General features: G+C 38.3%; 1 protein-coding gene across 3 annotated transcripts in view; it reads left to right on the plus strand.

Annotated features, from left to right (window-relative positions):
• The window catches only part of LOC120428975 (uncharacterized protein ZK1073.1), a 123,111-nt gene that overhangs the window by 5,351 nt on the left and 90,875 nt on the right, over window positions 1-26,885 (plus strand). Inside the window, exon 2 of one of the 3 annotated variants that reach the window (XM_052711096.1) lies at window positions 11,642-11,990. In XM_052711096.1, coding sequence (XP_052567056.1) covers window positions 11,901-11,990 — 90 coding nt within the window. In that variant the 5' untranslated portion in view covers window positions 11,642-11,900. Of the gene's footprint in view, window positions 1-11,641; window positions 12,008-26,885 lie in introns of those variants that run through there. The other 2 variants (XM_052711097.1, XM_052711101.1) reach the window with 2 other exon arrangements.

Consider the following 26,885-nt stretch of genomic DNA (forward strand, 5'->3'; position numbering starts at 1 on the left):
GATTATTTTTGCGTTACGTAATAAAAGAATTTTGTGGTTAGGGCCCAACATTACGAAGTTTCACGGACATCTGTGCGAATTATTCTCACAATTTGTTTTGTTTTGTTTTTTTTTCTTTTTTTTTTCTACGGGTGTTGCACCGGTCCTTGCTGATCACTTTAGATGGGTAAAATTATTGTTTGCTGTTGTTTTTGCCTCCCGCGGGCTATTTAAACTAAAACAAACCGCGCTGTTTTTGCGCCGGCAAAGCCACGTCATCGGAGCCGATAACTGCCTGCCCTGTAAAACATTCGCATATATTTTAATACGCAAACTAAACTCATATGAGCACTTATTAGTCGTTCAGCCGATATGGTAGCATATTGGCGCACATTTTGTCTCCCTCTCTCGCTCGATTATCAGTGCACAGAAAACGTGCTCAACTTTTAATTGCTCTCCCTGTAGTACATGACGTTGAGGGGGGTTGTTCGTATTTATCGAAACACATAAACTACGCTCTTGATTTGTTGAAGGATCCCCCCCCCTCTCCTTCCGATCTTCTTCTGGTGAACTCACCCCCGCTAGCATTCTTAGGTGGGGGAGAAGTTGAAAATTTACGAAGCTCACGTCCGATGTTCTGAACCGTTGGCGCACTTAAACTGACCACCACCAAGTAATAACGGGTAATTAAAACTAATTTAGTTGTTTTCGATGAACGGTGCTCGGGAGTGTGTGTGAGTGGGTACTGTCAGTGGGCTGTCACTAAGGAACGTGTTTCAAGGTAGTTTTTATTTAAAACTGCTTTTCTGTTTGGTTCAAATTAGTACAATGTTTGAAAATCGACATTTATCATAATTTACAAAATTTTGGTGTTAATAATTGAACTACTCAAACAACACATAATTCTTGGATTACCCCTTTGTGATACGAAGAAGACTTCAGAGACTCTTAGCTTGCAGACAAGTTATGACTGAAGAGTATGTGGTATTCGTACGTGCGGTTTGACTGATATACATTGTTCTGGATGGCAGTTGAGCTGATGGGTGCAAATTTCAATTAACTTCGATAATGTACCGTGCGCTGGCATGACGAGTGTGTAGCTATTTGTTGGACGTACATTTTTAATTGAGGTTGATAAATTTATATTATTTTCCCTAAGATCTTAAGGAAATTGTGCTTCCTGTGATCTGAAGTCATATTTTGAGACTATCCTGAATAAGTAATAATTACATTTTCATTATTGTGTTCCGTCTGGCTTTAAAGTTCAAACGGAACTCAAACAGTACATTCCTTGCCCAAAATCATCGAGTGGTCGTGCCAAGCCGTCAACTTTAAATCCCGCGTGCCCTTTGTATTATTAGCAAACCACACTGACACATTGTGCAACAAACCCCCAAAACATAAAGTCGCAGTTGCTAAAAATAGCACCCCCTCCCCTCTTTCCACCCTATCTTCCTGGTCAGGAGGCCAACTCTTCGCTTTCATTAAGCAATAAAACGCCAACCCAAATTATGTTCATCTTTTTGCGACGTCGCCGAGGTTGAAGTCTGAGGGATTCTCTACAGTAAAGCAATTTTTCGAGATTTAAAATTTTATAATTTTTGATTTGTATGAAACTTTGCCCATGCATTCCCAATGTAAAAAGAAGCAATTTTTTTCAATTCAATTCAATTCAATTTATTTTGTTAGTAAATAATCAATTTACAATTCCGTATTTCTTATAACCTAATAGAGTTTTGGAGTTCCTTTCAACTATGATTTGAACTATAATTCATTTTGATGTAATTGGATATTCTAACAATGGATTTGGCAAGAGAAGGAAAAATAAAAAAAAAAACCTTCTAGATTTGCTAAGGAAAAGGATAGAAATAGAAAAGCTTAAAACTAAATCACAGTATGTTTTGTCTATTGACGCCGAAAAACTTCGCTGCACAAGGCAGCTTATCCGTTGTAGATGTACTTCATCATCAGCTCACTGAGAGCTTGGAATTGTTCTGCCTTGTTTCGGCAGGCACGAAAGCGCGTGAGCATCTCTCCAGCAAGGGCGAAAAACTCAGGAAGCGTGAAGAGATCATCACCGGTAACATCAGCTTGTCCCGGGGGAGAACCGCCCCCAGAAGCGGCTACTCTAGCGTACGAACCTCCCCAACCGGGAGGGAACGCTGGGTTGGTCGATGGAACCGCTCCGCCGCCAGCTGCTGCAGCGGTCGAGCTTGAAGTCTTCGGAGGTTGGTGGGACGCTGGCGCTTTCTTCTTCTTGTCCTGCTCCTCGATGTACTTTTTCCGCGCGGCACAGCCACGGAAATTCGCCGTGTGGTTTCCACCACAATTGGCGCACTTGACACGCGCTTTGTGCTGCTGGGCGTTTTCCCCCAGTTGGTCTTTCCGCGGAAGACTGCACCTTTCGGTGAAGTGGGTCTCACCGCACTTTACGCACCGGGGTGGAAGATTGCAGTTTCTTGAGCCGTGTCCGAATTTCTGACAGCGGAGGCATTGGGCTGCGTCGGCCGGATTCTTCGTGTAGAATCGCCACGTCACAAAGAAGCCGTCCAGTGCTTTGATCCGCCGTAGGTCCTGGATTTTGACGGACCCGCGATCGAAGTACAGGAGGTACAATGTGTACGTACCTATCACCGTAGTCGATTTTGAGAGCACCTTTATCTCTCGAGGCTTAACCTTGACGCCCGTCAGGTGTTCTTCCAGGTCGGAGATCGGGCGGTCCGGATATCCCTGAAGGACGATCTTCACAGGGACCTTCTCTGCAGGGTCAAATGTAAAGAATTTGAAGTTTCGCAACTTCAACTTCTTCACCACCAAGTCGAAATGCAGCTTTTTGTGCGTAATCACTTGCACAGAAGTTTTGCTAATTTTGAGACAATATTGGAGTCCCTCAAGCAACTCGTCAACATCGTCAGCCAACGTATCCAAAACAAAAATTGGAGGTGGTCGTCGTTCCTTCGGAGAGTTACACTTTTTCTGCTTTCCTTGCTTCCGCGCAAGTTCATCATCGTCATCGTCGTCGCCAGCACTGCTGCTGTCACTGGCGGTGTTGTTTTCATCTCCACTCAGCATCTCAAATTCGTTGCTGGTGGGAACGTTGAGGTGGTTGTTGTCGTAGTGCTGGTGGACTGCTGCTGCTGCTGCTGCTGGCCGGAAGTGCTTCCGGATGCCCGGGTCGATTGTCTCGTCCGTACTGGGGACTCACGTGGACGGTATGACACGTGTAAAAATGAAGGATCGGTGACGTCACCGGGCACGCTCCCGTGCGCGATGGCGGTCGATGCGGCATTGGTGTGTTTACCTTTCTGCACTCTGCCGGTAGATGAACTTCGCGGGTTTTTCGAGACCGCACTCGAACTGCGTCGGCCACGGCTGGCCCTTGGAATGCTGGAGGAGCAAACCCGCGGGTAATCACGGGAAATTACGGCGAAAAATTCGAAAAGTCTGAAGAGCTCCGAACACTTGACTGTTGCTGGCTGGTGTTGCCAGTCCCGATGAAGAAGCCATTTTAAACTTACTCTTAATTCTAGGATTTCTAAAAAAAATCAGAAGAGTAGAAAATTTCTCAAAAGTTAATTTATTAACATTTTAAATTTAACCTAAAATGCTAATGCTAATACTAATTAAAAATTTAACCAATATTTTCAGAGTCATAGCGAGTTGAAAAGTGAGGACCAATGATACTGATACTGCACTGGGATAAACTTATTTCTCTCAAAATTAGAGCTTTATGAGGCTGTATCTCAGCAATCAACTGTCCAATTAATAAGAACAAAAAGAGAAAATGGTAGGAAATTTTGCCGTGTTTTCAATTTTTTTACGTGGTTGCTTGCAAAAAACTGAACATGTTTGAAAAATTTCACCTGAAAATGCATGTGAGCAATTCTCTTCGAAATCGGCCGATTCCGGCTATTTTTATTTTTTGTATTTTTTTATTTGGCTCAAACTTTGTGGGGGCCTTCCCTATGACCAAAGAAGCTATTTTGTGTCATTGGTTCACCCATACAAGTCTCTATACGATTTTTGCAGCTGTCCATACAAAAATGGCACGTAAATATTCAAACAGCTGTAACTTTTGAGTGAATTTTCTGATCAATTTGGTGTCTTCGGCAAAGTTGTAGGTATTGTTGAGGACTAATGAGAAAAAATAGGTGCACGGAAAAAAATTGCCGATTTTTTAATTACTTTTTTTTTTACAAAAACTAAATTTCCCAAAATACGTATTTTTTTGATTTTCGAGATTTTTTGATATGTTTTAGGGGACAAAAATCCGCAACTTTTGAGCCATAGAGAAGTATGGTCAAAAAATCTGCCGCCATAATAATATTTATAATTTTTTGACAAAAAGTGATTTTTGAAAAAAATCGATTTTTTTTCAAAACAAAATTTGACATAATTTTCAATATTACGCCCTTTTCAAATGTTAGCCTTGATTCAATTTTTTAAAAATATTTTTCACTAAAAAGTTACAGTTGTTTGAATATTTACGTACCATTTTTATATGGACAGCTGCCAAATTTGTATGGAGACTTGTATGGGTGAACTTATGACACAAAATAGCTTCTTTGGTCATACACAGCAAAAAAAAGTGTAAATTTGGAAGGTGTAATTTTAGAAGGTTGAATATTCCCTCTTTTATGATGTAATTTTACCTCAATTTATACTGAAAATGCGACATTACACCAGAATAGTGGTAAAATTACACATTTTCAGAGGTAAAATTACACATTTTTTCTGACATAAAAGATGTACCCCTTTCCAGATGTAATATTACCATGATTTTTTTTCTGTGCAGGGAAGGTCCTCACAAAGTTTGAGCCAAATTAAAAAATACAAATAAAATCCTTTTCCGGTTTTGGTAGAGAATTGCTCATGTAAGTTGAAAACGGTGCACTTTTTTAAAAATGTGTTGAGTTATTTTCTATGGCAAATTTGATTTTACATAAAAAAATGTTGGATATAATTTTGTTTAAACACACAATAAAAAATTAAGAAAATTGTGAAGGTTGAATATTACCTTTTTTATGATGTAATTTTACCTCAATTTAGACTGAAAATGCGACATTACACCAAGATAGTGGTGAAATTACACATTTTCAGAGGTGAAATTACACATTTTTTCTGATATATGTACCCTAGGGTGTTTCAGCCAAACAAAAAAGTTCTCAGATTACGGCAAACCGAGGCTCCCCTTGTAGAGGATACCCATAGGGACTCTCATGCCAAATATCAGCCCATTTGGTTGAGAATTGGCCTGTACCCCTTTCCAGATGTTTTTTCTGTGCATATTTTTTTTACCAAAAAAAAACAATTAAAAACATAATCCACCCTTGTGATTGGTGACTTCACTGTTTCAGAGGCAGTATTTCTAGATTTTGCTCGGTTTGTTCTAGAGGTCGTATCGAGGCGCTCCGATTTGGATGAAACTTTCAGCGTTTGTTTGTCTACACAGAAAAAAAATCATGGTAATATTACATCTGGGAAGAGGTACATCTTTTATGGCAGAAAAAAGGTATAATTTTACCTCTAGAAATGTGTAATTTTACCACTTTTCTGGTGTAATGCCACTTTTTCAGTCTAAATTGAGGTAAAATTACATCATAAAAGAGGTAATATTAAACCTTCCAAAATTACAGCTTCCAAATTTACATTATTTTTTACTGTGTATACATGAGATGAACTCATGCCATATATGAGCCCTCTACGACAAAGGGAAGTGGGGTAAAACGGGCATTGAAGTTTGATTATTTTTTATCTTATTTTTTCTCTGAATCAAATAAAATTTCATCGTTTTTAATTTCACATGCTCATTTTGCATAATTTTATATTATAAGCCATTATAATTTGTATGGAAAAATAATGATGCAAAATGGCTTGTTTTAACATTAGGACTTGGTTTCTTTCAAATTAAAAAAAATGCAAAGAAAAGTCGATTTGCAATAACGTAGAGATTTACTCAGTCTCCCTGTCTTGGGTGACACCTTCCTTCGACGAATCCATCATCCTACTCGGGCTGCCGCAGAAAATGAGCAAAAGTAGGGGATAACGACGAAGAAGATTTTGTTTACATGGGCGGTTGTGTTCAGATTCATTCTGAAAATACACTGTGCCAAAATTTATGTATCAACAGGCAGATCACTGCGGAGAATGCACTGAGGCGTCCCTCGGCGACGCATCTTCTGTTGGATGTTTGCCTTCTTCGCGCCAAACGCAATCCCGGCTAACCCTTGGTCTTGATCATGCAAACGTTGATGTTTGTTCTTCAAAGTTACACTTCAAGCTAAACAATGTCAATCTTCAACGCAAATAAATACGGTAAAACACAGAAAATCGAGAAAAACAATGTTAAAAGGTCTTAAATGAGTAGTGAACAACCAAATTTGATTGAAGTAATAGAACATGGATTTTGGATGATGCATGTAAAATGTATTAAAGAAAAAAAGAAAAAAAAATCTAAAACAAAAAAAAAATAAGTCCATTTTTCGCACCAAGGGTTCCCCGCCACCATTCGATTTGGGACTCTGGGACTTTGTCGGCCGGCCACCGACCGACCCGTGTGCTAAAAATAGTCGTTCCACTCAAGAACAAACGATTTCATTATTCGGTCGAGCCATCAAGATGCTGATGCTGAGCTGGGGAAATCGGGAAAGGAAAAACAACAACTCGACCTCGTCGACCCGTCCACTTGGGTCAGTCCGGTTGTTGGTTTGGGATGAAGTGTTGGTTGCTGCTACGAGTAGAAGAGTGATGTTCTCATAATTTTCTGTCGGGGAACCGCACGAAAAACAAATCGATTAAGATTGCTGATGCTGCTGGGGGTGTGCCACTCTGGGTCGTTTAGACGTCCCCCTTGGGGAGACGCAGAAAAACCACAGAATATCATTATCATAATCATTGCAGTTAGTGGGTTTTTGCTGCTACTCGCGTTGGCCATTTAAATGTTGTGATGTTAGTGGCAGATGCACGGGCTAAGGAATAATTGAAGATAAAGATTTATTTGAGAAATTCTACAAAAAAAAAGTTTTTTTTATATATTTTGCATTTTTTTATTTGGATAATACCTTATGTGCACTCTTTCTTTGACCAAAGAAGATATTTTGCATAATAAATTCGTCCATACAAGCCTCCAAACAATTTTGGCAGCTGTGCAGACTATGCTGTACTAAAGATCGAAAATGTCAAAAATTCAAAAGATCTTAAAATCAACCCAGCCATGCTAAAAATGATTCTAAACGCAAGTTAATGCTTTTTAAATCAATTTCAGCTGATTGCACAAAAATTTCCATTGCAATTTTGAAGTTTTTTGAAATTTTTTTTTTGCCCCATAATTTTTCGGGCCAACTTTGAAGGGGGGGGGGGGGGGGTAAGGGGGTGATATAAACTTTAAATAAAATTTGTACCAGCCTTAGGATTTAATCTTATTGTTGGAAATGTTTTATATGACAAAAAATGCGTCTTTTGAGTATAGTGCAAGTTGGTAACAATTCATTTGGCAGTGCTGCCAATTTTTCGATAAAAATTTATTCGTTGACAAACGTGGAAAACACTTTTTTGATTTTATTTTTGGATGTAAAATCGAACTTTGAATCAATATATATCTAATTCCGAAAACACGTTTTTTTCATAAAAAAATAAACGAATAGTTTTAAAACGCTCTCCCATTTTTCGTTACTCGACTGCACTCGACGTGTGTGACATGGGACATTTTAAGGAAATTTAATGTTCTTCTCAAATCTGCAATAACTCAGAAGGGACATCTTTTTAATTTAGAAAAAAAATCATTTTAAAATTACATGATAAGGGATAGTGATTTTTTACGGCGAAAAACAATAAATTGGGTACCGTCAGTGGGGGTGACTATGGGTCAAAAAACGAAACACCTCTCGAAATTTCTTAATAACAAAAACAATTTAAATAACATCGAAAATCTTTCAACGTAGATTTGTTCTTAGATAGTTTACTAACATTTTCCCAAAATATGGTGGATTTTGATGAACACTACCTTAAATGCCAATAGTTTTAAAATTGACCCAATCTCACCCCTTAGAGGGGGTGACATTGGGTCAAATGAAACTAAAATGATGCTGAAATACAACGATATGGTAAAAACAAGTCATCCAACAGCGTTTCTTGTTCGAGGGAATCGTATTGACTCGCTTTAATGTTTGAAGTGGAGATTTTCAAACATTTGGGTAGTTTTCGAGCAATTCTAACAAAAATATAAGAAAAATGATTTTTCGCGAGGTCATTTTTGGCCAAAAACGTACCCCAACTTTAGACAGCTGCCAAAATAACAGGATTTGTTCTAGGAACGAGATTTTTTCAGCAAAGTCATCTTAAGATGTCCCCTACACAACCCTTTTAACAGAATTCAGTTTCATTGAGAATAACCTGAGAAATGGTAAAATCCGTAAAAAATCACTTTGACCCAATCTCACCCCCCAGACCCAATGTCACCCCCACTGACGGTACTAAAGCCCTATGTCAATTTTTATGTACAACGGTAAAAAATACGATTTAAAACCATTTCTGATCACTTTTTTTTCATTTTAATGCAAAAAAATATTGACAAGACAACATTTTTTCGATGGATCAACTATGGTCCCCTTGGAACGAGCTGTCAAGTAGGAGCTTTTCTGTCAAGAAGGACCGCGAGGATAATTTTTCAAAATTGATTTAAAAATCCATTTTAAACTCTTTGTGGTCGTAAAAAGGGTCATTGTACTCAGAAAAATAAGCTTTATCGCTGTAAACAATAATATCACTAATCTAAACTTCATTTTAGGACCCAATTACGCTGCATGCACATTTCATTTGAATTTCACGGTACTCTAAAATCAGCATAAAATTAACGCATAATTGTGATATTTAAAAATAATTTGTGTGCAGGAAAGTAACTAAAAAAGTTAGCAGTTGTTTAAGATCAAAATATCACCCTCTGACACATTGACAATAAAAAAATGTGAGCCCAATTTCGTAAAATTTTGCAAACTTTTTACTAAGAATTAGGAATTTATGATTCAATCAACATAATGCATAATTGCTGAGATTTTCAAATTTTATTAACAAAAATATCTTTTAAACGAAGAACATCCTCTAATATATCTTAAAAAATAATCACTACTAATCGATAAATTATGAGTATTTAGCCAAAACAGTTTTGTTTAATATTTGTAATTCATAAGTCCAGAAAATTAGAAAATGTTGCAAAGCGCTTACACATTTTTCTTAGAACATAAATATATTTATAGCTATAGTTATAACTTTATTTTTGAACAGAATTGTTTTCAGACTTTTCTTGCAATTTGTTTATTTTAATTTAAGAGATTTAAAAATAAATCGCACAACTGCTATGCGTTTTTTTTCTTTGCAGTTTTGAATATCGTCCTTTCACAGTCTTTGTGAAATGGTAAAAAAAGGAAAATATGTTCATTCTTTAAACATCAAATTGAATAATCCAAGGCATGTTACAACCAAAGCTTATTTCGTTGGAACTTTTGTAAAACATTGTAACAAATAAAAAAAAAATCGAAAATGAGTTTCAAAATGGCTGATAAAAATCTTGTGGCTTGCTTGAACTAAAAAAACTCAATGTTCAGATACACTTAGGTACAATTTTCTAATTAATTTATAGGAATTTCGCAGCATTTAGCGGTATTTACCTCAAATCTGCATCGATTTTGCAAAAAAATTCACACGGACTATCTTGGACCTCCAAAGAATCCACCACCAAATATTCAGAATGATCCATGACAATTTTATCAAAATGGATCACTTAAGTTATATACGTCAGTTTGTCTGCACTATATAAACACGACTTTTCAAAGATTGTTTTTGCCTTCCTCACCTTACTGAGGAAAGGCTATAAAATCACCTTCACGTATACATATCGACTCAGAATCAAATTCTGGGCAAAAGTCTATGTGGATGTGTGTAGGTGGGTGGACAAAAAAAATTGTCACTCGATTATCTCCGGACTGGATGAACGGATTTTGACCGTATTACTCTCATTCGATTCGTCTTGGAGTCCCATAAGTCTCTATTTAAAATCATTAAGTTTAGTTAAGTACTTCAAAAGTTATGCTAAAAAAAAAAACGATTTTGGCGTATGTCCGAAAGATTGTAAAAAGGGTGGTTTTTGCAAGAAAACCTGTCATGTTATTCAGAAAGGTATTAAAAAGACCTTTCCAATGAGCCCAAAACATTGAAGTTCTGACAACCCTATCAAAAGTTATTAGCACTTAAGTGTTATTTATACACTTTTTGGAGGCCGGATCTCAGATATTTCAATGAAAATGATGTCCGGGTCCATCATGCGACTCATCGTTAGTTATATAATCGAAAGACCTTTCAAATGAGCCTAAAACATCAAGGTCTGACAACCCTATCAAAAGTTATCAGCACTTAAGTGTTATTTATAGACTTTTTGGAGGCCGGATTTCAGAAATTGTGATAGTAATATTGTCTGAATCTTCCATGCAAACTATTGTTGGATAGGTTTTTTTTTCGGACCTTGCCGATGAGCCAGAAATATTGAAGAAATATTGAAAAAATGAGTAATCAAGTAGATTTGTTAAACATGTTAAGGGGGAATGTTGCTATTTTTACTGAATGTATTGACTTTATGAATGTGAGGAAGGCACCAACCACCTATAGGTGGATTAAGGAACGTTTTTAGATAATTTAAAAAATACTTTATTCGAAAAATGTAAATAAATGTATTTTAAAAGGACCACAGTAACAAAGTAATAAAGTGTGCTGTGTACTAGTAATGACATTTTTTCTAAAAGCTGTCTTTTTCAAAATTTCAAAAGCGTTTCCATTTTTGTACAACTTAGGAATTTCAACCATTGGCTGTCGTGGAAAAAAAAATGAAAACATGAGTTCGTTTATAACTTTTTCAAAATTTATCTCTTACTGAAACCTTGACCAAACCTTGAATTTATTAAAAGTACTTCAGGTTGATTTAGGTAATAAAATGTAAAATTACTGGTTTGTTTAACTTTAATGATGATATCTCCAGGGGACAGTAATTTTCCACTTTCTGGGGGTGCGCGCTATCAAGGAGGCACGTGCGCTCGTGGGAACTGATCCGATTCATCCATATAAATCAACCCGTTGATATTCACTTATCGTGACAGCTAAATTGCGTGTATTTTCGAGCGCCCATATCGGTGGTACTATCATTGAGATGGGTTTGGGTCTAACTTCTGGACAGCTTGTTTTGGAGAATACAAGAGCTTGGGGAATGTGGATTGTGGTAGGGTTTGATCTTTTTTAATTGAGATATTGTAACTTTTGTTGGAAAAGCTGGTACTTTTTTCTAAATTAGAAGATTTGAAGTCCACTTCACCCCAAAACTCCCTTAAAAATGCACCAACCCAGTGTTAACCGCTGGCAGTTGATGGGTGATAAGCAGCTTGGCGATACGGTTCTGCTGGCCATCAATGCCAGAGCATTCCACTTGAAGAAGCTGGTTCAATCCCGACCCATCGATTGGTCTTGTCGGGTGCAGGCAGTGCTGCCAGTTCCGTTGGATACTTGAGACGCTTGAAAGGTCTCGCGCGCGAGATTGGACGAAGCAAAACCGTTTCGAGCTGATGGCTGTTGACGACGAGTAAACAGATTAAGTGCAAGAAAAATTGTTTTCCTTTCTTTTCAGCGAAAAAAATAGCTGGTGAGGGAAAACTGCATCAAAGGAAAAGCTTCTAGAGTGTTGTGTGTGTGTATTTGTTCTCAAAGAGAAAAGTGTTGATTTTCCGGAAGGAAACAAAAAGAGAAAGAAGGAAGACAACCTGTCGGAAGTGTCCGGTTTCCAAGTGGATCTAATTACCCGCGCTGTCAGCTTCTGAAGACGACATTGTCGTAAAGGAGTGAAAGGTGCAGTACAGTGTTGCCAGCCAGCAGAAGCAGCAGCAGCGATGAGCAGCGCCGAGGAAAGACGGGCCTCGTTTGCCCGCCGGGCCGAGAGTCTGATCGAGAGGGTGAGAACACTGAACACGATTTATGAGGTATCACGTGACCAACGGTGAGATATATACGGCTGGGGGTTTTCCCCCTTTTTCCGGCGCTTTTCCACGCCCCCGTAGTTAGGCGATGGATAGACAGCTGATCCATAACTTAGTCTCCAATCACTTTGAGTTGGTAGCGCAGCAGCTTATCCTTTTGGTTGCACCTTCACCAGCTCCATTTTGCCAGTATCGTTAGGCATTTCGATGCACACCATCCCCCCTTTTTCTAGAGAGTGATGTTTACTTTCTCCCACGAAATTTGTAGTAAATTTTCGGTCGAACAAATATTTACAAATACTGGACCGATCGTTAGTTACGTTTCTTAGTTTTTTAGATTTCCTTTATTCCAAATATTTGATTGGTAGGTAATAATTTTGAAGTCCCTTGGTTGCCGTGTGTACCTTGTAATATTGTTGTTATGGTTTTACTTTATTTAGTTTAGCACTAACATTTAAGGATATGGTTTGTTTAATACTAACATGCTTTTCGAAATGGTTCAGATATAAAAATAGACAAACTCAAAATATTTCAATTGATTTTATGAAAAATTTCAATACAGCGAAACCAATTGGGTGGCTCGAGATGGTCGATTTTTCAGAACAAGGTTTTTCAGGTTACATTTAGGCCAACAACTTCATAAGAATTGGTAGGGATTGGTTGCGTCCACACCTTGCGCATTGCTTTTCTACTTTTCATGAAAAACCCATCTTTTTTGAATTTTGATTTAAATAATTTTTATTTTTCACAAAATTTGGCAAACCAACACAATAGCGTGGGAATTGAGAAAATTCTCTAAAACTTTTCCCAAAAAAATATGGTGCTATCTTGCTCCTGTCAAAAGATACAGCTAGCTCAAAAGTGGTCTAAAACGCGATTTTTAAGCAAAAACAAGTTTAGGACAGGAGCAAGATAACACCATACATTATTTGGGAAAGTTTTAGAGAATTTTCACAATTTCAACGCTATTGTGTTGGTTTGAAAAATAAGAACAAAATTCAAATTACAAAAATTAACATATGAAAAAGTAGATATTCCGAACAAATTTTCTAACAAAATTAAAATAAAAAGCGCATTTTTTCTTTCTATTTCAAAAAAACCAAAAAGCAGACTGTGGCTTGTATTATTTTGTAATAGTTTGGGCCAATTTATTTTTGTGTCCCCATTTATTCTATTGCGTACCGGGAAACCTCTCTTTACGCGGTGTGCTACGTTATTTTAATTCGTCGACTTTTATGTAAAATTGGACGCCCGATTTGATGGCGTACTTAAAATCTAAAAAAAACGTATTTTTCATTAGGGTAATTCTCTACCAACTCACACGAAATCGGGAAAAGTTGCCCCGACCCCTCTTCGATTTGCGTGAAACTTGTCCTTAGGGGTAACTTTTGTCCCTGATCACGAATCCGAGGTCCGTTTTTTGATATCTCGTGACGGAGGGGCGGTACGACCCCTTCCATTTTTGAACATGCGAAAAAAAAGGTGTTTTTCAATAATTTGCAGCCTGAAACGGTGATGAGATATAAATTTGGTGTCAAAGGGACTTTTATGTAAAATTAGACGCCCAATTTGATAGCGTACTCAGAATTCCGAAAAAACGTATTTTTCATCGAAAAAAACACTGAAAAAGTTTTAAAAATTCTCCCATTTTCCGTTACTTGACTGTAAAATTTTTTGGAACATGTCATTTTATGAGAAATTTAATGTACTTTTCGAATCTACATTGACCCAGAAGGGTCATTTTTTCATTTAGAACAAAATTTTTCATTTTAAAATTTCGTGTTTTTTCTAACTTTGCAGGGTTATTTTTTAGAGTGTAACAATGTTTTACAAAGTTGTAGAGCAGACAATTACAAAAATTTTGATATATAGACATAAGGGGTTTGCTTATAAACATCACGAGTTATCGCGATTTTACGAAAAAAAGTTTTGAAAAAGTTGGTCGTCATCGATCATACAAAAATGACTTTTTTAAATCGCCAATAACTTTTTAGGATCGAATTTTACAGCTTTGGTATGTTCTACAAAGTTGTAGAGCATTAAATTTTCAATAAGAATCTCACGTTTGGGAATATTTGGATAGAAGTAGCGCACCGTGCAGACCAAACCGTAAGAAACTTGGGTTTTCCATACATTTTTTCGATTTTTCCCATACAAACTTCACCTCCGAGTATCAATGGGTAAATTATGACCGATTTGGCTCATATTTGGCCCAGAGTCCTAAAATAGGTCAAGGAACAGTATTCAAAAAAAGTTCATGCGTCAAAATAGAAAAAAATAAAAAGGGTCGAGCACGGGAATCGAACCAGAGACCTTTAACAAACTGACCATGGAATGGTTGTACGACACTTGTTGGAGATTTATTGTTTCAATTAACGAATGAACCCATTTGTTCTGATGGTGTGAGTTGGTAGCAGTATTCTTTCGATTGGAACTGAGCCCTCTATAAATTTTGAGGGAACGATTCTCTCGACTCAGAATTGTGGTTGTATTTTTAGATATCATTTTCTGATTGTTTTTCATTGGAATTGGACGAACTCCTAACTATTTCCCAATTGTGAGATTTATTATTTAAAAAAAATAACACGATTTTTTCAAGTAGGAGATTAGTTTGCATTGCAAAAAGGCGCACCTGTTGATTTTGCCGACACCGGCGGTAACTTCAGTCCAATTGAGCGTAGTCACGCAAACGGTATAGAATCCCAGAAGAAGGCCTGTTTCCGGTGGATAAACCGCTCAACTGGTTCGCCCGTCCGTTGACGGATAAGGTCAGGTCCACTTCTTCAAGGGGCCTGTGTCTGCAGTGTATGTCACGTAAGACCCGCCATCCGTCTAGATCGGCCCGAGTGAGTGTGGATTTCACTTGATTGGATATGTGTGTACGACGTACGCCAAGTCATCACCGAGTAGGGGAAATCTACCCTTTCCAATCAAACACCTATCTTCGTCATATGGAGAGTTTGATGCTCGATTAAAGCTCCAAAAATACTATTTGGGCTATAAACTTACCAGCAACAGCACCGCCTCGAGTAAGCACGCAAATGTATGCCACTTACTGGCCAAAAAGATCACATTTAATGCACTTTTGATCATAATTTGTATTTTGCGAGACCACTTCTCATCATTTTGTTGGCACACACAGTGACACACACGAGAATCCCTCAAACGCTTAATGAATATCACCAAAATTAACTTTTCACTTGCGCTAATGTTTCCTCAGCGCTAAAGATATGAAATTGCTTCCAACTACCGGCAACATGTTCTTTTGATCATTAGTAAGGCACTCACTTGAAGAATAATCCCGAAAAATGTAATAAATTAGCAAGCGCCATCAAAAAAACAAACGCGCCAAGTCTTTTGACGTTTCAATCTTGATGACCCATTCCAAGCGAGGCCTGAAGAAAACCGAGCGAGAGACGAAGGCAAAAAAGAACAAAGGCTGGCCGTCAACACCACCAGCAGCACAGCCAGCGATGCCAGGAAACTTTCCCTATAAATGCCACTTTTCGTGAGTGTTCGTTTGAACTGTCAGCGCAAATGGCAACACTCGACAGAGTGTTGGAAGAAAAAAGAACTAAGCCGATATTAGAAAAATGGGCGTGGCCAAATGCATTCGCCTCGATTAGAATACCCTTGAGATTTTTTTTTTGTTAAATGCTTGGTAAAGAAATAGAATAACTTTTAGTGAAAGTGAAAATAAACAGAAATGTTCACAAAAAGTTGCTCTACTCGTTGGTGTACTTGGTTTTAGTAAAATTCAAGGGAGACTCTAGATTATCCAGCATCATTCAAACACGACCGCTTATTAGGATTAAAATGGGTAGATTTCCCCTACTTGCTGGATATATTTTTAGCTTTTTTATTACGACGATGCGATGGTGGTGGTCGCCGTAAGAAGATCTGGACATTTAAGCTTTTTTTCGCCTCTCATATTTATCTTACTAATGGCCGAAAATGCCATGAACAAGTTGGCCAATCAACAAGACTCCGTTTATTGATGCTTGTCTTAGAATCTGACTGTAGATACCTTGACCATGGTATTATAAAGTAATTTATCAGTAATTTTATGGACTCTCATGCTCCTAAGAGGCTGGCACAGAATTAAATTTGTTTCCACATCAATTTTGATATTAAAATTCATAGTCACTATGATGTAAAGCAAGTGGATAATCTAGAACTTACATCCAGGACATCCAACCTACCGGCGGTGCACTTGGCCAAGATGAGCTCAAAGTACATCATCCAAGAGTGATGACAAATGGCTTTCCTTTCCAGAGGTGGCACCGAGACATCTTCTGCTCTGCACAAGATGACAGTTGATGTCTCCCCGAAGGCTTACGTGAAGGCTACATTACTACAGATATTGCATCCAATCAACGGATCATAGCTTCTCAGGCACAGCAGGCAAGATCTGTTGAATTTGAAATTGTCTTTAATTAGAGCATGAGTTAGAACTAGCACAACAAGTTCTCGATACCGCAAATTAGTTTGACTGCCAGCAGAATTGTCACTCGAGGTACTCGGAGTGTTCTGCGCAAATAGAAGCCAAGGAGGACCGCACTAAACAGTCCGGCAAATAGGCAATAATAATTGAAATTGATGATGGCCTGGTCTGAAGAGAGAGGGGAGTCGCACTTGAAGTTTAACTACGGAGACGACGCGTGCCAGTGTTAATTGGGAACATCAACTTCGCTGCTGCACTTGGGCTGGAGGTAGGTTTTGGTCAGCTTTGGATGTCTTTTTAATATATTTGAGTAACTCATTTGATAATTTTCCAATATTTTTTGATTTTTGTTTGTTTTGAGGTTCTAAGGTTGATTTACCTTGCAAAAATATTGTTCAACGTGAAATAAAATAAAAAGTTTGTAGAATATAAAAATAAATCAAAAATATTTATCAAACTCTAGACTAAAATAGCTGACTACTCAATGGTTATAACCAAAATTCAAAAAAAAAAAAAGAAGGAATTCTTTTAAACAAGAAAGTTCTTGAATCAATTCCTTTTTTCAGGAAACCTGCTCTGTTTACAGAATCTACGAAACGCTACGATCGTTAACCCACCTTTACAAACAGATAAACAAACAATAAACAAGTTCATACGTATCGACATACTTCAAAGTAGTCCGATCCATCAATTTATGAATTCCTCACAGCAGCAAGCAGCAACAGTCTCGCAACACATCTCCTTTAACTGAGCTATGTATTACTTTTGTTCAGGTTGGATACATAATCAAACTGATCGACCTAGCCAGTTGGACTTTAATTCTGTTTTTTTTTTGTATAATGTGAACAGCATGTTTTTCTGCGACTCCGCGTCAAACCGGCAGTATCCCATCAAAAGTGCTCCGATTTGGCTCAAATTTTGAGGTTCCTTGGCCAAATTATTCAGACTCTTTTGAGTTGTATGGTGATTAGGGTGGTTCAAGAAATGGTGTTTTTCGTTTTATTTTGCAAGAACTACGTTTAAAATTATTGAGTTTTTTTTTCAAAAAGGTCCTATAAAATGTGGGATTTCCTATGTTTTTTTCGTTTTTTTTTTTGCATTTTATAGATACTTCTGGAAAGAAAGACCATTTTACCAAAAAAATAGACTACTTTTCGATTGCAAATTCGATTTTGCTTTAAAAATGTTTTTTTTTTGTACGGTTTTCGATATTTTCCAAAAACAGAACTTGCTTTGGGACCATCCATAAACCACGTGGGCACTTGTTTTGGAAATCTAAACCCCCCCTCCCCCTCTTCCGCCCCCTTTTGGACAATTGTCCATACAAAAAAAAACATTTTTATATGGAGTGTAGACAATCGCGAACCGCCCCCCCCCCCTCTAAAGTGTCCACGTGGTTTATGGATGGTCCCTATGGCTCAGAAGATGTCATTTTAGTCCCCTAAAACTTAACAAAAAAACTTCGCAAATTTAAAAATACATATTTTGGGAACTTAACTTTTAGTTTTTTTTAAATACTTTTAAGTAAATGTTAATCCTTTTGATTAATCCTTCATGATTTCAATGCAAAAAAATGTAGAATTTATAGAAATTTTTATAATATTTAAAAACAAATATTTTCAGACTTGGTCAAGCTTGATCATCACTTCTACTGGCAAAAAAATCACTTTTTAAATAAACAATCACTTTTAAATAGATACATCAAAAAAACAAAAAAGAGTTTGTGTTGTTTTCAAAATTTCATTCTTCATCAGATTTAAAAAAAAAACAAAAAAAAACTTTCACTTATTTTAGGCGTTTTGAAAAATTACGCTTTTTTTAATCACAGAATTGCCGATTGAATTTTTATCATCTTAATAATACATTCAGTAAAAAAAAACAAAATGCCAACCCGTAAAAAAGAAAAACCTCTTCTAACCGATCAAAACTTGAAAACACACACAATTTTCCAGCAAAAATGTCAAAAACTAGACAAAATTAAACCCATACTATTGATTATAAAACAGCTCATTTACCAGTAAGAAAAAAGTCATGCTTGTGCTTGAACAGCCTCCTACTTTGTAGATGTAAACAAAGTGGGATCATTCGAAAAACACGAAACGCATTCTCTCTATTCATACCCCAGTATAAAAATGCTATCTTGGAATTTGCAACAAGATTTCAGCTGTCAAAAAGATATTATTCGCGTTTTTCTCGGTTGATTTTTTTTTTATAAGATGGTTAAATACGATATAAATATGAAGAACAAAAACATATTCTGTCATCAAAGTCTAATCGATCACATCCTCGAAACGATCACTCTAAAAATACCCTCCCATATCATCTTTGAAAAATTACGCTCTTGATATCGGCCCCGGCAGCGCGCTCGTCCCAGCCCGAAAGTCAGCTGAACCGTTTATACAGACTTGGGTGTGTTTGGATCATCCCGGCTGACGTGGGTGTGGCTCGGCATCGTTTGTTGACGTTCGCTAATATTGCTCTGTTTATGTTTATGTACCCTTCGCCACGCGGTGGGCCAAATCGATACGAGATGCAAGCAGATACACATATTATCAGATTGAGGGGATTGGGTAAACAATTTTTGCTCTGAACTCAGCAGGAGTGAAGTTTGAAAATTATGAAAGGAATTATAAACTTGAGTTGGCACCAGAGAAATGAAAATAAGTTGATGTGTTGAACATCAACACAATTGATATTGATGACCCAAATTTCCCATGAGACTATCTTTACTTTCCTCTTTGATCAAGCAATTGCGGAATCATTCAATACCTGGAAGGAATCTACCCGTATTACATTTGATCTGTACCACTTCGCACTCTTCCGTAATGGTATTTGCATAAATTCTTTCCAATTGTCAACACCGGCACGTCCAACCATTACTATAATGTATCTCTACGTGGGTGCATGACACCAAACTCTCACCGAGCACATGACGCAATCCGCAAAACCTCTTGGAATTCTCAACTTTCCTTCCCCATCCTGATAAACACTAGAAAAAAAAGTCACAAAGAAGTCCGAGGAGATAAGGCTTTTCCAACGACGACATCTTGGCATCTTGGTGGAGACGAACTTTCCTCTTGATTTGTTTTTGCAACTGGTTAGTCAAGGAGGGGGAGGCCAGAGATAGTCCCCAGTTGTCGTTTGCTGAGTGCTCTCGAGGCTCCGGGGCAGGCACAACATAAACTATGATCCGGTTGTTCTAGCTCGGTGAAGGCAAAAACACTTTTCACCTCCCTCGGTGAAGCTTCTTTGAGTGTAGGGGAAAGGAAGGATGAGATGCAAAAAATTTGGAAGATTGGTTCAAAATTTAAAATCGGTCAATTGTCAATTTCTATGATCACAATCTGTCTTAATTGTTAATGCCACCAATAAAATGAGGTAATAAAATAATAGGATTCACTTATCTTTTAAGAATTGTTGAAAACAGTCCTTCTCATAGCAGCGTTGCTTGAAAGGCATGTCGCTGAATATGTCATGGCCATAGTAATGAGCACTGACCGAGCCACGTAGCCTAGTGGTAACGCTCCCGCCTAGTAAGCGGTAGATCGGGGTTCAAATCCCGGCTCGGACCAACACAACTGGTGATCGTTTCTCTTCTGGATTCGATTGCTTAGTAAAGGGAAGGTAGTGTATCGTCACAAACTGGACCTTATCACGACACCTTAGGAAGGCGACCTATAGAATGTTAACATTAACCTTAACATGTTAACATTAAGTTGAGAATGAAACTGCCACTGAATCCGCTTTGTAAATGCCGGCCCCGATACTCTTCAAGGGTGTTCCCCTCAGGAACTGGGAAAGATTTACTTTTACTATAGTAATGATTACGAAATCGCATTTGTGTCGCAGCTTGTAAATTGTTACACTCAAGTGTGTTTGAGTCAAGGTCACACAGTTACAAATTTTACATTAGTGTTCATGTCCTCCCCACAGTATCTCTGCTTACAAGGCATCGTATACTGACAAAGACACAGAGTTAGGTTTCAATTATCATGAAATTTTAAACTTTTCAACCTTTTCAAAATCATATCACTACAACTGTGAGCACAAAGAATCGCTGGTTCAAATTTCCCTTTTTGCAACCGTCTTCTCTCCCCCCTCCCTCCTCCTCATCACACTAAAGACCATCGAGAATGGTTCTTCTTGTAAGTATGATTACTGTACTATGGGCAATGTTTTTTATCCTCTCCCGTGTGTCATGTGTCTGTGTGTAGTCTGGAGTCCTGTGTTTGGCGCTGGGCGGCATATCGAGAACACGACGACGACGAATACATTTTCAGTCAGCCGCCGGCGCAGCCATATCAATGGGACAGAGAAAAAACGAAGAAAAACAAGAAGAAGCTGATGGGGAGGAAAAAACTTTTGAATTTTGCTTTGCGGGGGTAGTTTTTATCAGAACCGGCAATACGATAACTTTTTCAAGGCAACTTGAGGGAAAACAAGTCAGAATTTGTCTACAAAACATTACAAAAAATATTTCTGTAAAATGTATATGAGTACTAGAAAATATCAAATTCAATAATTAAAAACATGATCAAAGATTGGCCACTCTCCCCTAAAAACCACAAGTGAAAAGTCGCTGAATGGGCGGCAGGATTAGGAAAGTGCAGCCAGGATAATGAAAACATAAACATTGCTGACGTGGACATGGCTTGGGCTGTGGCCACTATTATGTCCTACACTTGGTCGTCCCGCTCCAGTTGTACGGAGAGGAAAGTTGAAAAGTTGAGGGAAAATCAGAAACCAACCACACAACTAAAGTGAAACGGAACGGAATGGATATAGTGGAAAGTTGTAAACTTTTCCGAAAGTGAATTGTGTCATCCGGAGGGCGGAGAGGGATGGGAGGAGCTGGCTTTTGGGGAGGAATGGTATTTGGGTCATCAAAGTTTATGGAGAGATTATTTCTGGGATGGTATCGATCCGCCCATCCCGAGCATGGGTAAATAACAAGGGAAATGCGTAATAATACCTTTCTCTGGTATCAATACCAAATTTTGGTATTCCTGGACCCTTTAAAATTTTTCTTAAGGATTATGCAAGAGCAAAATGTGGTATCATACCAATTTAAGGTATTGTTTTGATATTGCGAAATTGCAGCATTTGTCAATGGTCGAACACCACATTTTGGTATTCTTTTGGTATTACAGTATTTTATCAAATTCCTCTGAAACTATTGGAAAATTTTGACCAATTTTGACAAAATAATTAATTTTGCGCTAAAATGATGTATCAAAGCAAATGCCTTCATTGAAAACCGGAAATTACAAACTTGATTTTAAGCATTTTTGATATACCCCCTAAAGAAATTACTTGAAATTCTGAAAAATTTTCTATGTCATGATGGCACATTTTGGTATTATTTTGGTATTAAAGTGTTTCATCAAATTCCTCTGAAACTATGGGAAAATTTTGACCAATTTCGACAAAATAATTAATTTTGCGCTAAAATGATGTCTCAAAGCGAATGCTTTCATTGAAAACCGGAAATTTCAAACTTGATTTCAAACATTTTTGATATACCCCCTAAAGAAATAACTTGAAACTGTGGAAAATTTTCTAAGTCAGGATGCCACATTTTGGTATTATTTTGGTATTGAAAGGTTTCATCAAATTCCTCTGAAACTATGGGATTTTTTTTATGAATTTTAATGAGATAATTAATTTTGCGCTAAAATGACTTGAAACCCAAAAATGTTAAAGCTGATTTTCATTTTTTTTTATATACCCACTAAGATTTTTTTTTAAACGTTGAAATTTCTCTAAGTTGGGATAACCAAATACTTTGAAAAACGAGTTAATCGACAGATTATTGAATTTTGGTGAATTTCAATCCAGTTTCATTTTAATAATACTTATTTTTCAATCTTTTTTATTTTAAGAAGCTTCAAGAACTTCAAGCACAGGCCGTTCATCAATGACAAATGCATTCGGTGTGGTGAAGAATATCACTAAGAACAACATGGAATCATCAGGTGAGTAGATTTGGCTGTTGCTTATGGATCATTTCCGTTTTTTCACTAACTGCAACTGCTGCACTAAAAATGGTATGAAAATACCAAATTTTGGTATTACTTGTGCAAATACCAGCGACCAAAATGTGCTCTTGGGTGCCCAGTGAAATCATATCAAAATCTTGTATGTGGAAGATCACAGGAATACAAAAATATGACTTTCCAAGGGCGCGGGAATACCTAAAATTAAAACCATGGCAATACCAAGTTTTGGTATTCAAGCAATGTTCAAAAATCCAGAAGATCTCAAGTTGGTATTGAAATGATTTTATTTTGTGGTATTATTTTACCTTTGGAATAACATGGTTTGGTATTGTTGTGCCCTTCCACATACAAGATTTTGGTATGATTTCATGGTATTTTACCATCTATTACTGGGCAACCAAGAGCACATTTTGGTCGCTGTTATTTGCCCAAGTAATACCAAAATTTAGTATTCCCGTGTTATTTACCCCTGCTCGGGATCTAGGGATTGTATCTGCGATATTGTATTTTTCACGAGGATTTGCTTGTTCACAAATGATTAGAGCAAAGATTAATTCATAAAATATCTATTGTTTACAAATGTTTTTTAAAACTCTTCAATTCTTCTTTTCTTCAATTATTTAATAATTCAATTGCGTTGCGAGGGCCATGCGTAGAGGTTCCGTTCCGAACGAGAGTGTGGAAAAATCGGACAAGTGGATATTGGATTTCGCCAAGAAGGTGTGCCCGGACTCGGTGCCGACACAACCATCATTCGACGTTGTTGATGGGAGCGATGCTAATCCTCCCTTCTCGATGGTAGAGCTCTCCATAGCACTATTGACGGGAAACAACACTGCTCCTGGTCCGGACAAGATCAAGTTCAGCTTGCTGAAGAATCTTCCGGACGTCGCCAAGCAGCGTCTGTTGAATCTGTTCAACACGTTCGTGGAGCAGAACGTAATTCCACACGAATGGCGACAGGTCCGGGTGGTTGCCATTCAAAAGCCCGGTAAGCCGGCGTCCGACCACAACTCGTATCGTCCAATCAGCTTGCTGTCGTGTCTACGCAAGTTGCTGGAGAAGATGATCCTCGACCGCCTCGAACCATGGATGGAACGAGAGCACTTGCTGTCTGACACGCAGTATGGCTTCCGGAGGGGCAAGGGAACAAGCGACTGTCTAGCCTTGCTGGCCACAGGGATCGACATAGCCCGTGGTAAGAAACAGCAAATGGCTTCTGTCTTTCTAGACATCAAGGGTGCATTCGATTCAGTCTCCATCGATGTGTTGGGAGTAAAGCTGCGGCGGAGCGGTCTCAATCCGACGATGTGCAACTTCCTCATCAACCTGTTGTCAGAAAAACACATGCACTTTGTGCAAGGTGATCTGGCAATCACCCGGATAAGTTACATGGGTTTGGCACAAGGCTCACGCCTTAGCCCATCCATGTATAACTTCTACGTCAGCGACATCGATGATTGCTTGACCGGAGACTGCACCCTTATACAGTACGCAGATGACGCAGTGGTTTCAATCGCTGCCAAGAAGGAAGTCGATCTGCTAGAACCCTTGCAAGATACCCTGAACAACTTGGCCCATTGGGCAGTTGAAAAGGGTATTGAATTCTCTCCGGCGAAGACGGAACTGGTCGTTTTTACGGGGAAGCATGAACCGCCGCAGCTCAATCTTTCTCTCTCGGGAAAGACTATCGAGCAGTCGGACCACTTCATGTACATGGGTACCATCTTCGATCAAAAGGGAACATGGGGGAAGCACATTAACTACCTGAAGCAAAAGTGCCTGCAGAGAACTAATTTTCTGCGCAGTGTCTCTGGCAACCGGTGGGGTGCTCATCCTTCTGACCTGCTTCGACTGTACAAGACAACGATACTCTCGGTGCTGGAATATGGCAGTTTCTGCTTCCAGTCAGCTGCGAAATCACGCTTGTTGGTTCTCCAGCGGATACAGTACCGAAGTCTTCGCATTGTCTTGGGATGCATGCACTCAACTCACAACATGACCCTCGAGGTCTTGGCGGGAGTGTTGCCTCTGCGAACTCGTTACTACGAACTGTCTTACCGGTTCCTGATCCGGTGTGATTACAGGAATAAACTGGTAATTGACAACTTTGAAACGTTGCTGAACCTTCACGTTGAGTCTCGGCGCATGCTTCTATACTATGACTTTATGTCATCGTGGGAGTGGAGCCCGAGCACAACGGTACAGCGCACGCCTCCGTTAACCAACAGCACCCTGATTGGCTTCGACACGTCCATGAAAGCCGATACTCGCGGTATCCCAAACCATCTTCTGCGGGGAGTTGTACCGTCGATCTTCGCATCAAAGTACAACCATGTTCCTCCAAACAACAGATTCTTCACCGATGGCTCCAAGCTCGACGGCTGTACGGGCTTCGGTGTTTATCATGAATCTTATCAGCTGTTCTTTAAGCTGAAGGACCCGAGTTCGGTTTACGTCGCAGAGTTAGCCGCGGTTTACTGCGCACTGCGAATCATCGAGACCATGCCACCTGACCACTACTTCATCTTCACCGATAGCTTTAGCTCTGTTGAGGCTATCCGGTCTCTGAAGCCGACCAGGGAGTCTGCGTTTTTCCTCACGGAAATACGCAAGACTTTAAACAACCTGGCGGCTCAGTCCTTCAGCATCACGGTGGTGTGGGTCCGCGCTCATTGCTCGATTCCGGGTAATGAGAAAGCGGACTTGCTCGCCAAGAAGGGTGCTGAGAGTGGATACATTTTTGAAAGGCCAATTAGCCTACAAGAATGCTACGGTTTGCCGAGGCAGCGTGCGCTCCTGGATTGGCAAAAACAATGGGACGACGACACCAAGGGACGTTGGATGTATTCCATACGACCTAAGGTGCAAAGAAAAGCCTGGTTCAAGGGAATGGACTTGACGCGTGGATTCATCAGAACGATGTCCCGCCTTATGTCGAACCATTACTCGTCCAAGGCTCATCTTTACCGTATCAACATGAGTGATACAAACTTATGCGACTGTGGGCAGGGTTATCAGGACATCGACCATCTCGTATGGGCGTGTCCAGATCACCAGGCTCACAGAATTAAGTTGAAAGATACCCTCAGGGCCCGAGGAAGACCACCAGAAATCCCGATGCGAGACGCGTTATCTCAACTAGACCTTGATGTTCTCTATCCGATCTATCAGTTCCTCGTAGATTCCAAAATATCCATTTAGTTTTCTTCCAGTTAGTTTTCCTTCAGTTAGTTTTCCTTCAGTTAGAATAACTCGCCTTCACACAAAGCCGTCGTTTCTGGTTTGCACCGGATGCAAAGCAAGATCGCCCCAGCAGCTGGACACCGAGTTGCGGCTGAGGACAAAACGCAAAGGCCAGCAGGCTCCCCTCCCACTACCATTTACACACAAGATCCTCTGTAATTATTAAGTCAAATGTAATTACAAAAGCCGACTCGGTCCTAACCAGGTCCCAGTACCGAAAAGGACCTAATAAAAATAATTTTATGAAAAAAAAAAAAAATAATTCAATTCTTCAGAAGCAAATCTTAAATTCTTCAAAAGCAATCATTTTTGTCTTGACTTTTCTATGGTTCAAAAGATACCTATTTTTGATTTGAAAATCTAAAAATACAGATTTAGTTTAAAAGTGGGTTATTGTTTTTAAGAGTGTAACTACATTGTTTTGCAAAGTCCTTCTTATTGTCTACAACTTTACTCAAGAAATCAAATCAATCAGAAAATTATTTCTCGGGAGTCACACGCGAGAAAAATATAAGATTTAACTGAGAATTTTGAAAGATTTGGAAATCATTGTCAGAAAAAATGTCATGCTTAAAATTTCAAAAAGGTCAATTAAATTAAAATAAAAAAAAAATTATCGCATTTTTTCCCCGTTTTCTGGATATCACCGATAACAAATGGTGGGTTAATTTTCAATCTTTGAGCAATTCTTCGCCGAAAAAATCAAAATCTGTATCTTTTTGAGGAATTTTCGATTTGTGTCTTCGGCAAAGGTTAAGATATTGAAGAGGACAATTCAAAAAAAAGAAAATCGTATACGGGACAATTTGTTTGATGATTTTTTAATTAACTTTTTTTCCAAAAATAAAAAAAAACAATTTCCCAGAATCCGTTTTTCTTATTTTTTTATATATAATTTAAGGGACACAAATCCGCAAACACACAAACTTTTGAGCCATTGAGAAGTACCAACATTTTTTTACGAGATATGATATTATTTGAAAAAAATAAGAAACTTTCTCCAAATTTCGTTTGAAATTAGTGTATAATTTAAATCAAATTTGCAATCGAAAATTTTAGTGAAAGACATTTTTAATAAAAGCGCTATATTCGAGTTTAATTTCAACAAAATATTTGCAGTTTTTTCAATTAAAAAAATAGTGTTAATAAGTATTTGTTTCTCAAATGTTTACTTAGATACAGCGAAAAAAAATATACAAAATGAAAGTT

Source organism: Culex pipiens, chromosome 3 (genome assembly GCF_016801865.2).
Source record: "Culex pipiens pallens isolate TS chromosome 3, TS_CPP_V2, whole genome shotgun sequence".
Lineage (NCBI taxonomy): Eukaryota > Metazoa > Arthropoda > Insecta > Diptera > Culicidae > Culex > Culex pipiens.